This window comes from Aspergillus sydowii, assembly GCF_001890705.1.
Source record: "Aspergillus sydowii CBS 593.65 unplaced genomic scaffold ASPSYscaffold_1, whole genome shotgun sequence".
NCBI lineage: Eukaryota > Fungi > Ascomycota > Eurotiomycetes > Eurotiales > Aspergillaceae > Aspergillus > Aspergillus sydowii.
In genome coordinates, this window is record NW_024467859.1 from 1,361,055 (window position 1) to 1,375,077 (window position 14,023).

Below are 14,023 nucleotides of genomic sequence, written 5' to 3' on the forward strand. Positions count from 1 at the left end.
AAACCAAAATCAAACCAAAAACCTGAATCCCCTCGCCGAAGCCTGCCCCGGCACAACACCCCCACTCAACCCCTCCCCGCGATCAAGCCTCTTGTTCAACCTTACAAGGATAACCCGCAACAGCGTCGCCGACAAAATCGCCACAAACGCCGTGGCACAGTTCACCGCCATAGCCGTGACAAACCGCGGCTTGTCGCTATCAGGGTACATATAGCTCGCATAGATGCTGCTGGCGTTACTTACACAGTTAATCCCCGCCAGAGCCGCCGCACGCTTCGACGCCGGCCGCGGAAGCGTATTCGAGATCCAGCCTAGCGCGACGACGTACCCCGTGTACAGGGCCGGGACCATGAGCATCATGGAGAGGTAGCGGGGCGCGACGGCGGTGGTTGTTGCGGCGATGATGAAGGCCGCGACAGCGATGTAGAGTGGCAGTGTGATGTGGAAGTAGCGCTCGCCTGTGCGGTCTGCGTGCCAGGCGTTTGCGAATGCGGTGATTACGGCGAGAATGTAGGGGGGTGCTGTGAGGAGGAGGGTCTCGATGTTCCCGTAGTTGAGGGTTTCGACGACGGTGGGGAAGAAGTTCGTTACGGAGGCGGAGGAGACGATACAGAGGATTAGAAGCATCTGAAATAGCGATTAGTGTTAGTATGGCATTTCACACACAGTTTGGTGGGTATGGTGGGTGACATACCAGAATCCAGGTCTTGGTGTCGCTGAACGCCAGCATCGCGCCGTGGAGGAGAGATTGGTGTTCGCTGTCAACCCAGTCGTCTTCACCAATATCTTCCTCCAGTCTCCAAGCTGCCAGCTGCTTCTCTTCGGTTGATAGCCAACCAGTAGTACGTGGAAAGTTGGGTAGGATGAAGATGGCGATAACTGCAATCGCAATAGTAACGGCTCCTTCAATTATGAACAGCCAGCGCCTGGCATAAAAGTTAGAACACGGTTTTTATTGTTTAACCTTCGATCGATAGCCCACCAAGCACTAAGCCCTAATTTACCATCCATATTCCCAGTAATGCCAGCTGCGATCAAGCCGGAGAAAGCTCCGGAAATCAAAGAACCGGAATAAAACGCAGCGGTGCGGAACCCGAGCTCCTTTCTGGTGTACCAGGCACTAAGGAAATAAAGACACCCAGGCTATACACAGGAGGATCAGTTAGTATGGACACTTAGAGCTGAGGGCATTCGGACCACATACGAAATAAGCGGCCTCGACAAAACCGAGGAAGAATCGAATAACAACGAGCCCGGCATAGCTTTGAGCTGCAGCTGTGCATGTGGAAATGATACCCCAAAGAATCATGGCGCTGGGAAGGTAAATAGCCGGTTTTCCGAACTTGTTCAACATCAAGTTTGAGGGTACTAAGTCTGTTAGAAATGGTACTCTCATCCTTCTTGTTCAATGACACCTACTCTGCATCAAAAGATAACCGACGAATAGAATACTGACGCAGGTTTGGTACTGCATCCCTACCAACTTGAGGTCTTTCTCAAGGCCAGCAAGCCGAGCAGCCGCCTAGAAAGAGTGAGCTGGAAAGTTATCAATGGACAGTGGCCCAGCTTACGATGTTGTTCCGGTCCAGGTAGTTCATGATGTACATAATGATGACCATTGGGAGCAGTCGGATGTCAATTTTGCGGACGAGGGCTCTCTCGGCGCATGCACGCTCATCTGAAGACAAGGCTGCCACATAGACAGGCGCTTCTTTTCTATGGCTGGGCCCATTGGAGTTGGCAACGTCTTCAGCGACTTCGACGTCGTTCTTGTGAGTATCCCCTTCAGGATCTTGAGAGACCGATATCCGCGGATACATGGTTCTATAGGAGGAACGATATGACGATGAGGGAAGAGAAGCAAGCAGAGGAGAAGAGGGCGATGGAAAAGATAGCGGACGAGGGTTATCGCCCTTCATATTGACTAGCTCTAGGGCTTCTTTTCAGAATAAGAGATTAGGCCTGATGAGCCGGGGAGCCCCCGCCGTGCACAAGATCCCGGCAAAAGTTGATGATGGGAATCATGGAATGTTACGTTGGACTATTGCAACGAATCTCCCGAGACTACGGCGGCAGGATAGTTCACTACCCTGCCAGTAGTAAGTGAAGACGGAGGTAGTCCTGCCAATTGTAGAGGCGAGGGCGGGGTCACCATTCTGGGGTCGAGAGGGGAGGGTGAAAGATGGAGCTTCACGGGGATTGTTGTGGGAAGACGAAGAACGGCGCGGGGATGAAGAAAAACAGTGAAGGAGAGTTGAGAGTTGAGTAGATGCGAAAGAGAAACCCGTGATCAATTGTCAAACCACGAGAGTGCTGATTCTATACAGCGACACCCGCCCGCCTCTCCGTACCAAGACACCTGATCCAAACAAGCTCCCCAAGCAAATGCTTCTCTCGATCAGTAAGCTGAGTATTTTACCGAAGCACCCCCGAAAACCCATGCTAAACCTGTGCAGCTAACATCGTCCCCCCAAGCATGGTCTATCTCGGTCAAACTCCGAACAGCATTCCAGCCATCCGACCAGGATACTCCCATGCCTCAATCCCGAGATACGTGGTCCTCGGATATTTGTTTACTTCTTACTGGAATGAACTTAAACTGTCATGAGACGCAATAATAGAGACGATGTTGGTTCGCATGCCATCCAACCAGATACAGTACCAGCAACAGCTATGAGGAAACAAAAGAGAGCGTGTGCATGAGAAGTGACAAAACGTGGATACAGGATCGGATGCCAGACAACAAATATAACAGAAGACAAAAAGCAAGCCCTGAATATGCTGAAATTAGACCGGTCAATAATGGATGCTCAAACTGCTTCAAGTATGCCAGTGCATCGATTTCCAGAACGCGAACACACGATGAATGGTGGCTAGTGCCAGTTTGATAGCGACAGAAAAAAAGAAGGAAAAACTATGATACTGTAAGTTAATGATCAATAAGACTGCCCATTTCCACGCTTGCCAAAGACAAATATTAAAAAGACTGATTGGATCGAACATAATGTCGAAAAAACGGGAGACAGAAATTCCGTAAACGTAACTGGATCCGGGGACAGAATAGAAGAATAAATCAAAGCCCAAAATCCTGAGCGCGAGGTAGATCAATGCATCCGAAGTGGTCGAGGTCAGAGCGTTTCCAGTCGACCCCTTCGTTCTCGTTTTCCATTTTTTTGTTTTTTCTCTTTTCCTTTTTCTTTTTTCCTGTCCGCTCTTGGATCCGCATAAGGTCGGAGTGCATGCTTAAAGAAAACACCCTTCTCATTTCGATCCCAAAGATATTGGAGTCGCCGTAGCACCAGAACAGTTATTAGGGACCAAGGAGGTCAATCATCGTGATCCGCAAACTGGCGGGGGCCGGCCAATGCCAGATGACCAATCTGGTCTGGGCACCAAGTTGAGACCGACCGACGCAGCCAAAACGAGTTGCTCTAGAGAGATAAACCAGGTCTACAAGACGCCAAATGTGGATACCACGCCCTTCATAGATCCATCGCCGTTCGAGATTAAATGACACGAGAAATGAAGAGAACGATAACGCCGTTTGCAATGCTTCCTTCAGAGAAAGTGTGTATAGATCTTAGAGGTTTCGTGGACTTCCATCTCCTAAAAATCATGTTAGATCGCAGACTAAGTGGGGATCTTTATGGGTATGTTGGGACTAACCATCTTGAAAGTATTCAGCTCTTCTTTGATTTGCTGGGCGAGTAGCGGAGTGAGCCGGTTGCACGTTGCAATATCTCCCCTTCGATCATATTCTCCACTGGGCCATGTCTCATGAAACTGGATTCGGGGACTAAAAATGAGGCTCTTGGAAGCCATCGCTTGAGGTCCCAGTGTCGCATTTTTGGCTTCAGATAACTCATCTTCGCCGGCAATTTTGACAGTGTCGGGACGCCGGATCCCGGTCCTAGGTTGATCTTCAGGAGTGCTGGGCGCGCTGGACTGAGGCGAATCGGTGCCGTTGTCTTGCGAGCTGGGTTTAGCCGGTGTGAGAGTTGTGTTGTCAGGGATGGTTTCTATGGCACAGTATTAGCGAGTGTCTCTGTAAATAACGTAGCGTTTAGATAAAAAAAGCATACTCTTGAGAATACCCTTTCTGACAGCTGCAAGAACCTCTGCGCGTTCTCTGTCTCCTCCAACAATGCTTTTACGCGATTGCAATGCTTCTGCCAAATCCTCCTCCTGAGAGGCAGCACCAGGGCCAGAAACTTCTATCTTGGGAAATACTGTCCCGCCATGAGAAAGTTCCTGAGGATCCGCATTTGCCGCGACGCTCTTCCTATCTGCCTCAATATTCACAACCGACACCTGGGGCGCCATCGGCTCTGCTGTAATATCGTCTGTAGATGACGTGACCAGAGCGGATTTCGGTCGGAATATGCCAACAAGAGAACGGGTAGATCGTTTCATGCCCTTGCCCATCTTCCGTAGCATGATTGACGCGGAGGATGCGGTGGAGGATATGGACAGGTTATCCGTAGAGCTGTTGAAGAAGCGACCTTGGTGATGCGAGTATATGCTTTCACCTAGACCGCTGGCTTCTTGCTGCTCGGCTATAGCAGCTTGTTCCGCACCTAATTCTTCCTTCAGCAAATCCCTACGGGATTTGTCCACTGGTAGTCCATCCTTGCGGTGACCAGCCTGCGAGGCTTTCAGGAGTTCGGAAGCACTTCCAAAGGAGAAAGCTCTCCTCAACCGTGATTTCCCCGGTCTTTGTGTATCTTGTTTCGAGAGCTCTGTCAGGCGTTGCGAAGCAGGACTTGCCAGCTTAGGTGGATCCCGCTGGGTTGGTTGCGCAGTTTGTGGTGAAGTTGGTTCTGCAGAAACAGGTTGAGATAGTGGGGAGGGTTTAGTTGCGCGTTTAGTATCGTCCAGTTTTGCAGCAGGCTTTGGCGATGCAGTACCTGCATCGGCCACCTAATGTGAAAAAGGTTATTATCAACAGCAATGAGAATGAACGTGGTGGTTTCTTACAGATGAGGTCGAGGAGCGAGCAGAATGGATGCTTCCCGACACTTCCCTGTGTGACTGAGCCGACCTAGGCCGCTCTTGATCAAAATAGTCCTGCCCCTTGGGCATCGGAATTGGGGATGCTGCGGGCAACTTCAGCTCGAGGTTTATGAGACCCGTGTTGTCGATATTTCCCCAGCTCCTCCGTCGATACCGCTTTGCCAGTTCTGGCAGTTGAGGTTTCTCTGATCGTGAAACATCGTCTGCACTGGGGGCTCTGGTATGCCCAATGGCATGAGATTTGTTTTCCGGTACTAGGTTTCTGACTCCTACGGAGCCGGAGGACGCCGCTTGTTGCTGGTTTTCATCCATAATTGGTGGGGACACCCGTGCCGGCACACCCCCCGTTGTTGCAGGCCCCGGCGTTGCATCCGTGCGGCGGTTTCCGCGACGGTATCGATCAGGTGACGGACGCGACACAGTAGGCGAGGAGATGTTCATGTATGGGGGCGTGGGTGAAGGCAAGTTGGCGATAGATAGGGGACGGATGGAGGAATCAGTGTGAAGCTTTCGAGAGGGAATAGCCGTGTCGTCTTTAGAAATATATGACTGGACGGAAGAGTTGGAAGATGAAGTAGATACAGAACCAGCTGCAGTGTGCTTGACGGGGCGTGAATTGATTCCGGCGACAGCACCATTCGTGGGGAGCTGGGGTGCGGACGGGGCAGAAGAAGTTCGATGCTCGGGTCTCAGATTAGGAGACCATGACTGACGGTTTTGCACATTTGGTGAATTGGAGAGGTTGGGGGTGCTGGTAAAAGCGTAGGGTGCCACAACCTGATGGCCCTGCCTATAGCCCCCTGAATTGCCAGTCGTGTTGTATGTATTCCAAGACATAGCGGGGTTTCGAGAGTTTGTTTGCTGTAAAGACTGAGAAGTTGTGAAAGCACCCGAGGAGGAGGATGGGCGAGTTTGGAGCACCGGAACCGCGCTACTTTGCTGAGGAATCGTCTGTACCAAAGCTGCCATGTTGTTCTCCTCCACTGATCGAAGGGTAATCCGAGTCGGACGCGTACTCAACGACGTCTTCCGAAGAGGTTCTCCCTCGGAAGAGGAAGAAGGTGAACGGAGCCCTTGGGTGCTGCCGTCAAAAGCAGTGTATATTGTTCGAGAGAAGCCCGAGCGAGAGAAAAAGGTTGGGGGAAACAGGGGGGGTGAATCTGTACCACGTATCCGTCAGTTAGCATTGTACAACCAGAGCAACTGGCTTCGAAGATTGGTTGAGGCCTTATAAACGAGCGTTCATTAAGACAAGCGAGTTTCGGGGTAGGGGATGAAATGTTTTGCAACGGCGAACTTCGTACCTGGTCTAACAAATGCCCGTAGCTCAATTATATTGGTACAAACGATTAAGAAAAGCGCTCAGATGAATGCAGAGAAGCGAAAGCTGTCGAGCAGGGGGTAAAAGAAAAGAGGAAAGAAATGAAAGGCTTGGATCGAACGAGGACCGAAGAGGGAGGAGCCAGCAATGAGGTACGACGTAAGGAACACAAGGGTTAAGGCGGCAGATGCTGTCTAGAGCGGTCGGGCCATAGGTAAATAGAAACAAGGCGGCAGAAGAGAAAAGCGAAGAGTCCAAAAAATAAAGACGACGACTAACAGCGAAGTAGGAGCGATAAGGGACAAGGGGAAGAGCAACGAAAGGAAACGGTGAACCAAATCCGTAGGACGACACGGAACTTCTGAATCAAGCAGAAGACGCGCCGCTCCAGAGGACTGGAGAGAATGGAGGGGAAGGGTGGAAAAGGGGAAAGGAAGCAAAAGGCGGAGCGTGATGAGGGAGTGGAAGAAGAGAGAGGAGGAGGGAGATAATGGAATTGAGGAGGAGGGACTGGGACCGATGGGATGCTCACTCTAAGGGGAGAGGGAGGCCGACTGAGACTTGACAGGCGGAGACAGACGGGCGGGATTTTCCACTGCGGTTTGGGACGCGAAAGGGGACAACGCTGCCTCTGCTCGCGCTTCACGCCTTTTCTGCTGGAATTCTCCGATTGATAAAGCTTAAAAGGGTTTGTTTATTTAATTCTGTTTGTCCTGACCGCTGATTTTCTACTTGGGTTGCGGGGATACTAGCAACGAGCTGAGGGAGAGGGATTCGAATCGGGTGAATCAGCTCTTGTCGAGGGAGAAGGGAGGGAAAGTTTTGTAAAATCCTGGGTGCAGATTGGAAGATGGGACGCCCACGAGGGGAAGCAGATCGATTAGCGGCGTCGCCAGCAGCAATAAGCACCAATTCACTATCACTGGTGGTGGCAGATTGCAGAGGGCGATTACTCTCCGTGCAGCTGCAAGTCATACCAGATTTAACTGAGTTGTCAGAATAGAGTCGGCGATGGCGAATCTTGCTCTGAGCGTTGAAGATCGGAATGTCTTCTCTATATTATGACGAGAACCTGCAGTTTCATTCATAGTACGGAGTCGGCATGGCCTTCTGCTCGCTCTTATTCCTATGGTCAGCGTCCAGGCTGGAGATTAACATTAATTCTCCTGAATCAGGACCAGCCAACCAGCGTTATCAAGTGCATGAAAGGGGTAAGACATGTACGGTAACTTCGGGTTCGCGGTGACTGGTACAGGTACCTAGGTTGCAGTGCCAGCAAGCAGGCTTCTGATTCCCCTGTCATGGTCGAGGTTCCAGAGTTCGTCCCTCACTTGAATAACGATGATATTTGGTTGGCTTTGCCTGGAATAATGGGTCAGGGCCGCCTCCTGAAGCTGCTACACCTGGCGTGGCACGACCACAATGTGAATCTCGTTCTCAGGCCGAGTTAATACTACGGACTCCAGTCGGCAGTCATTGCCACTTGGCGGATGGAACTTGCCAGTCCCATTTTCTGTGGGGAACTGTTACCTGAGCCTGAGGTATCCAGACTGTAACTGTATTGTCGACGATCATGGCCAGCCAATCGTGCAGCCAGCAGCCGCCTCCTTTTTCCCACTTTCCACTCCGTGCTTTTTATCCATCCTCAATCTGGAAATGAGCGGGGACCAAAAGCCCCAAGCTTGCGAGAACGTGCTCTCCGCTTCGAAGGGCGAAAACTGGCAGCTACCTAGGTACGGCGGTCCTCATCCCTGCCAGCAATCTCGGCTGGCCGGCAACGAGAGTGTTGTCATAATCACAGGTCTGGGTGTCGTCTGGGGTTGATGAAAGATGGAGAGATCTGTGCAGAAATTGCTCATTATTCGATAATTTCGGAGGCTCATGAACGGAAGCTCGGAGGAAGAACTGTCTGGAGACACGACTCGGATCACAGCTCGTCAGCCGCCATGTCGCCAACAAGCCCGGACCTCAAAGACTGGAACGCTAACCGAGAAGCCAAGGATTTGGTGTTCTTGATAGGAGCTTTCGTATTTTTCACGATACAGAAGACGACAACTTTCGTCTGGATCGCTGCATTGTCGCCTCCAAGGGGAAACGGACGCCGAGACACTCCTCCCCTCCGGTCAGAAATTAATTGAGATAACGACAAGATCAAGACGAAGATCATGGCCCCCAGATTTTCTTATTTAAATTCCCATGGCTCGTTTCAGATTTGGTGTACGAAATCAGTAGTTCAAGACGCAATGCCGGTAATGTTCATCCATCCCCGCCACTTCTCCCTCCAAGACTCCAAGCGAACTACTGCAAGACCTGAAAGCAGCCAGGCCAGCTCGTCTCGGACTATCACCTTTCGTTCTCTCATCCATTCCCATGGTTCAGAAACCTGCAACCCTGGTAAATTCCCGCAGCTCGGTTCCATGGATCTGGCCGTTCCACGATGGGGAACCTAATCAATCAGATCTCCCGCAATTTGTGTTCCGGAGGAGCACAACTTGGTGGGGATGGGCTCTTGTTACAGATTGCTACATGTCCACCCGGTTGTACAGCTGTGCCGTATCTACTCGGGGCAGAACGTTGGTTATGGCTCCCGGCCGTCGAGCTGCGAGCCAGCACCGAGGATTTCCGGCATGGGCAACCACTTACTAACTAGAGGCTCACGGGATGCCTAAGTGCGCAAGCCGGTATCCATGCTCGTTCTTGTGTCAACAATAAACTGTCAGCCAGACATCAGAATCTGACTTGTCTCGTGTCTGCGCTGGACATATTATGCGAGATCAGAACAACGTGGCTCAATGGGAATGAGAAATTCACCGGGTTATTCAGCCAGCCAACATTTGAGGCAATCCTAGCCTCGTCAGTAATAATTAATGATCTTCTAGGCTACAAACTGAAAGAAGTGGCTCCGCCCAGAATGGATACATGACTACTATGCCCAGTTTTAGAATATGAGAATGCATCTGCTCCATATGAGGTTTGCGATGCGGCTTCAAAAATCTGTCGTATCCGGCGCAGTGTTGTGGAGAAATATACATCGGATGCATTGCTTGTGCAGCCGTTCAGCCTGATTTATCCAGTAGGTTTCCATTGGTTAAGCGAACAGTTTCGGCTCCGAATCATACCATCCCATAGCGAATGGATCCATCCGCAAAGCACAAAGGAGTAATCGAGCAACAAAGTAACTTGTATTATACGTAGTTGATAGCCCCTCCCTCAAAACATCGCAAACACAGACTCCGACTCCATGCTCTCGACAATCCCGTTCAAAAGCAGCCGAGACCTCCAACACTAGTGCATGCAGATCCATGTAAGGAGTTCCCGCGTGATCGACAAGGCAACGTCGCCGTTTCAGCATTTCTTTGCAATTTCCGCGTCATCGTGCAGGCGCATGTGGTACCCGGTCGCTCACCAGGAGACCGAGCGATATCCAACATCCAGACATGGAGCTGAGGGCTCAACGAGATGACCTGTGCATCATACGGTGCTCCCTAGTCACTGATCAGTGCTGACTGTGGACCGATATCAATTTATCCGTGGTTCAGAATGGTTTTAATCTGTTTCGCAAGGTCACTTTGAGCATCGACAGCGACTCGACGACAAGCATTGTGGGCCGCGGACCCTACATGAATCCATCCTGATTCCTGATCCTCATGAGAGTCGAGAGTTGAGACTTCTCGCCAGTCCCCAGTCGGCCAACGATTGATGAATAATTATCAGAACTGATCTCAAAAATACAGCCCATACACCCCCAACGTCCCGTCGTAATCGGATGACTTTCCATTCTCAAAGCGCCATTCTCCAGAATCTTGCACCATTACGAACCGCGATCTCAAGCACAGCCAACACCCAAGTGGACTGGATGGCTTTATTTACCCCACAAAATCAATTTGCCCCTCACTCGCACTCTTCTCTCAAATGAACACTCCTGCATCTGCCGCGACAGACGACAGGAATTGACCACTCACCATGCTGATTGCATCAATGAGGATCGGCCATCTGTTAATAATGAACAATTTTACTCTTGACGACCGCTCGACTTCAGCCAGCTTCCGAACAAGGAGCCATGACCCGGTGAGAGCAAAATTTGTCTGCAGATATCCATCAATACAAACGGCCTCGGACTTTGACCGTGCTTCAACCAATAGTAGTCCAATCTCACTGGCCTTTTCCTTTGGCCAAGCCAACAAAAGCAATGTTCTCACACTATATTGCCCGAGCCCAAACAAAGCGTGCCTGTGCGGCCAGAGATACGGGCCGGACAACGTCTCTACTACCTATATAGGGAAGACATCGAACTGAATTGCCTGTCAATGACTCCATAATAAGGGGATTATTCCCTAATCTAAGACCATGATCCGTCAGATGTCTCATTCGGCTCGACATCTCACGACACTGAATACCGAAGAATGACATCCCAGTCAATGCCCAGCCAGCCATCTCTGCACGTCCCCTGTCATCACCTTACTTCCCCCATTATTCCCACTCGACATCCACTCTACTAAGATATCGCCGGACCGTGTCCACCTTGTGTAGTGCTGACGCCTGGAATTTCAGTTTGTCTCGCAACGGGCCAATTGAACCTCCTGCTAGACTATTAACTTTTTCACCCCCTGTTAGTTAAGGACGTAGCAACCTCCTCCTTCTTGCCCGGCGCCCGTAGCGGCTTAGCGGCAGAGGCGTAGCCGGGGACGGGGCATTTGCAACAAAGGTCGACTGACACTGACACTGGCAGTCAGAACATGTGCAGAGAAGCGGCCCGCATTACTTTTTAGTCTCTTGGAGCAAGCTGCATGTCGCCGGAACCGGAAACCTCGTAGACTCGTACTAACAAAGTGGGGTTCCGTTTGAGTCAAGATCCCGAGTCAAAAATAGTCTTGCGTTGGATGTGGTGGGCTGGTGGCTGGTGGGCTGGTGGGCTGATATGGTATGGCGGGGTTTACCAGTCTGGTCAGTGGCCAGTGGTCACTCAGGAGTCAGGACTTGGAACTTGGTAGTGGTCGGCGGACTCTGCTGTACTGCTGGAGTTACTGGTCGACGGTGAGTGAGTGACCTTGGAAGACTAGGGTCATTCCCATCGGAGGAGAGCCTATCTTTGGTACTTAAGATGCTCTCAGATCTTGCAGTTTGGTATTGGATGCACACTTACATCAGTTATCTGCCTACATGTAGATAAGCTTACACCTGGCAGGGGGTGCTGTGGCGACTTGGATCCGGAACCTCCCCGTATGGTAGTTTGTTATCTGATCTTGCACTACCACCTCTTTGTCCCTGTTGGCTCTATATAGTCAAGAGTTAGGGCTGGTGAAATTCTATGTATTAAATGGATTCAGAACGATTGGGAACTTTATTTCCTCCGACAAGGGGACACAACATCAAACTTTTTTTTTTCACCCTATTCGTTATTCAGCGTCAAGTCTATCATCTATACCGGTCATTAAATCGCATGGACGGAGAGAAGAGTAGCTAGCTAGGAATGTACGTAGCTCCTACTAGTCACGTCCTGGATTAGATCCATTAATAGGGCGGGTCAGAAGAAGATCAGAACCCTAAGTCACTGCCCTCGTCTCCAAAGTCTTCAGCAGCGTCCATGCCGTCGGCATCTTCATCTAATCCTTCGAATCTCATGAACTTCTCGTTCTTGGCGTCCGTCTGCTCTTCGACACCGTGGCCGTCCTGGATTTCACACTCCTTTAGGACACACTCGCGCCCAACCTTGCTGCGGCGTCCAACGATACAGCCTGTCAATTGACAGCGTTCTCCAACGACAGCCCCGTCCATCACTAGACAGCGGGTTAATCGGGCACCGCTGGCGATATGGCAACCGACTCCGATCACGCTCTCCTTAATCACGCACTTCTCCTCAACGGTGACATTATCGGCGAGTAGGCAATCAGACTTGGTAACTGTGCAGCGCTGAGCGACACCCGCAGGGTACGCGACCTTTTGGTTGTGTGCAAACGGAGAGGCGGCTACTTTGCCAGCTTCTTCGACAGACTCGAGTTTTGCAAGTCGAAGCGATACGGAAAGAAGAAGAGAGGATGTGTCGACGCGCCTGACCAAAGGTGCAGAGGGCAGGGCCGAATGCATGTAAGCCAGAACTGGGGGAGTGATGAGCTTTCCTTTTCGTGGTGGCTCGATGCCCGAGTCAGTGCCTGAGCTCTGGACCCGGGGGGCGAATTGGAATTCAGCGGGTGCTTCAACCGATGATGTGCTGTAAGACTCTCCAGCTCCAGCTTTGGTGGTGCTCATGGCTTTGATGTCAATCTCCTCCTCCAGTGATTCGTCCATGCTCCCGCTCTCCCCGACGGTTTGGCTCTGCCTAAATATCTCATTCAATCGAAGTTTTTCTCCCAGCCCTGTTTGCCAATCGGTTTTCGCCCACCATCCCACAAGATCTTCACTGACACTTTCAAACTTTTCGTTGAGCCGAGCCATTTCCTTCACCCAATAGGGGAATACATAAATGTGGGCGTCGCGGAAGCTGGTTAGCATCTTTACTTGAGCATGTTTCTTCACAAGTGAATGGCGGATAAGCAGGCCCTTATCTTCCTCCATTTTTTCTTTAACCGTATCCATTGGCATCGAAAGTACCAGCTTAGATAACCCGAACCGTAACGCAGCAGGGCCATCTGTTGGATGGGAAACCGCAGGTGCCTCGCCTTGCTCAAGTGGAGCGGTAGCAACAAAGTCAGTCACTTCTCCCTTGACACTTTCCTCCCTCCCTTTTGTTTGATAGTATACCGCCAAACCCCCCCGACGTCCTCCTACCTCACCACCCATTCCTATTGTTTTTGGGCCATTGGTATTCCACCCTCCAGCAAGTGTCGATCCACCGAGTGCGCTTTGCGAGACCATCCATGCTTCTAGCAGGGATTCACCAGGGATGTCGCATATCAGATCGCACGGTAGGAGAAGAAAGTCGGATTTTATACACGCTTGAACCTCGGGAAGGCGTAACAATTCGGCGGTACCGGTTGTCAGTGTCAAGTCGGCGGGCGCTAGTACGGATGGAGATGGCGAAGGGAGAGACGTGAGGTGGGGATTTTGTGATAGAGCAGCCTCGAGAGGGCCTTGGCTAGGGCCAGGAGTGATAAGAGTTATGTCTGGGGGTGTTAGTTCATGATGGCCGGGCACGGAGGTGCAACAACATACTGCTTATCCCCATACGATAACACCAGTCCAGCGGATACCATACCATAGGACGGTTTGCGATGGGAATCAGAGCCTTTGGGAATTCCTCTGGATTTGAAGTGAACGTGTTGAGGGAAACGCCTGGCCCACAAAGGATGAGCGCTTGGAACCCCGTCGGGGGTACTGGGACGGAGTGCGGCATTGCGACTGAGGTATATGATAGGGAAATGGGTTCAAAAGTCCGCTGTAGTATCTGCCCGCTGGCTCGTGGGAATATGCTCGGTACTGGTGTGTGATATCACCGCGGGGATGAGGGGAAAGCACTCTGCTTTAAGGGCGAAATCGCGGCGGGGCTGATTGTATGAATTCAAGATGCGCATAAAATGACAGACTAACGCATATCTGTATTAATTCTCGCCAGGACAGGAACAGTCAAATTGCCGCGTCTCGACTCGCTCCGTGAGTCAAACTCCCATCATTCCGCAACTATTTTTCGAGTCGAGCCCACCTCACGTGCCGATACGATAAGATGACTCAGCACAGTGTGCAAACAGCACAAAA

General features: G+C 51.0%; 4 protein-coding genes across 4 annotated transcripts; 1 reads left to right on the forward strand and 3 right to left on the reverse strand.

Moving 5' to 3' along the window:
- Positions 1-9: 9 nt before the first annotated feature.
- On the reverse strand, positions 10-1,820 carry ASPSYDRAFT_141445 (putative MFS transporter; the record flags this gene model as incomplete). Its single annotated transcript, XM_040841144.1, has 6 exons — positions 10-627; positions 695-926; positions 983-1,143; positions 1,205-1,368; positions 1,420-1,522; positions 1,572-1,820. 6 exons carry the CDS (start codon positions 1,818-1,820, stop codon positions 10-12), a joined length of 1,527 nt encoding a protein of 508 aa, XP_040707556.1.
- Positions 1,821-3,558: 1,738 nt separating this feature from the next.
- On the reverse strand, positions 3,559-5,982 carry ASPSYDRAFT_140609 (uncharacterized protein; the record flags this gene model as incomplete). Its single annotated transcript, XM_040841065.1, has 4 exons — positions 3,559-3,606; positions 3,667-4,019; positions 4,083-4,920; positions 4,978-5,982. The coding sequence occupies 4 exons, from the start codon at positions 5,980-5,982 to the stop codon at positions 3,559-3,561; spliced, it is 2,244 nt and encodes a 747-aa protein (XP_040707557.1).
- Positions 5,983-7,436: 1,454 nt separating this feature from the next.
- On the forward strand, positions 7,437-8,472 carry ASPSYDRAFT_25800 (uncharacterized protein; the record flags this gene model as incomplete). Its single annotated transcript, XM_040844207.1, has 4 exons — positions 7,437-7,545; positions 7,598-7,758; positions 7,808-8,067; positions 8,136-8,472. The coding sequence occupies 4 exons, from the start codon at positions 7,437-7,439 to the stop codon at positions 8,470-8,472; spliced, it is 867 nt and encodes a 288-aa protein (XP_040707558.1).
- A 3,238-nt stretch (positions 8,473-11,710) lies between these two features.
- ASPSYDRAFT_38392 (translation initiation factor eIF2B subunit gamma) lies at positions 11,711-13,936 on the reverse strand. The gene is made up of 2 exons (XM_040845715.1): positions 13,484-13,936; positions 11,711-13,434 (listed from the first exon to the last, which is right to left on the reverse strand). The coding sequence occupies exons 1-2, from the start codon at positions 13,662-13,664 to the stop codon at positions 11,870-11,872; spliced, it is 1,746 nt and encodes a 581-aa protein (XP_040707559.1). The 5' UTR covers positions 13,665-13,936; the 3' UTR covers positions 11,711-11,869.
- Between the last annotated feature and the right edge of the window lie 87 nt (positions 13,937-14,023).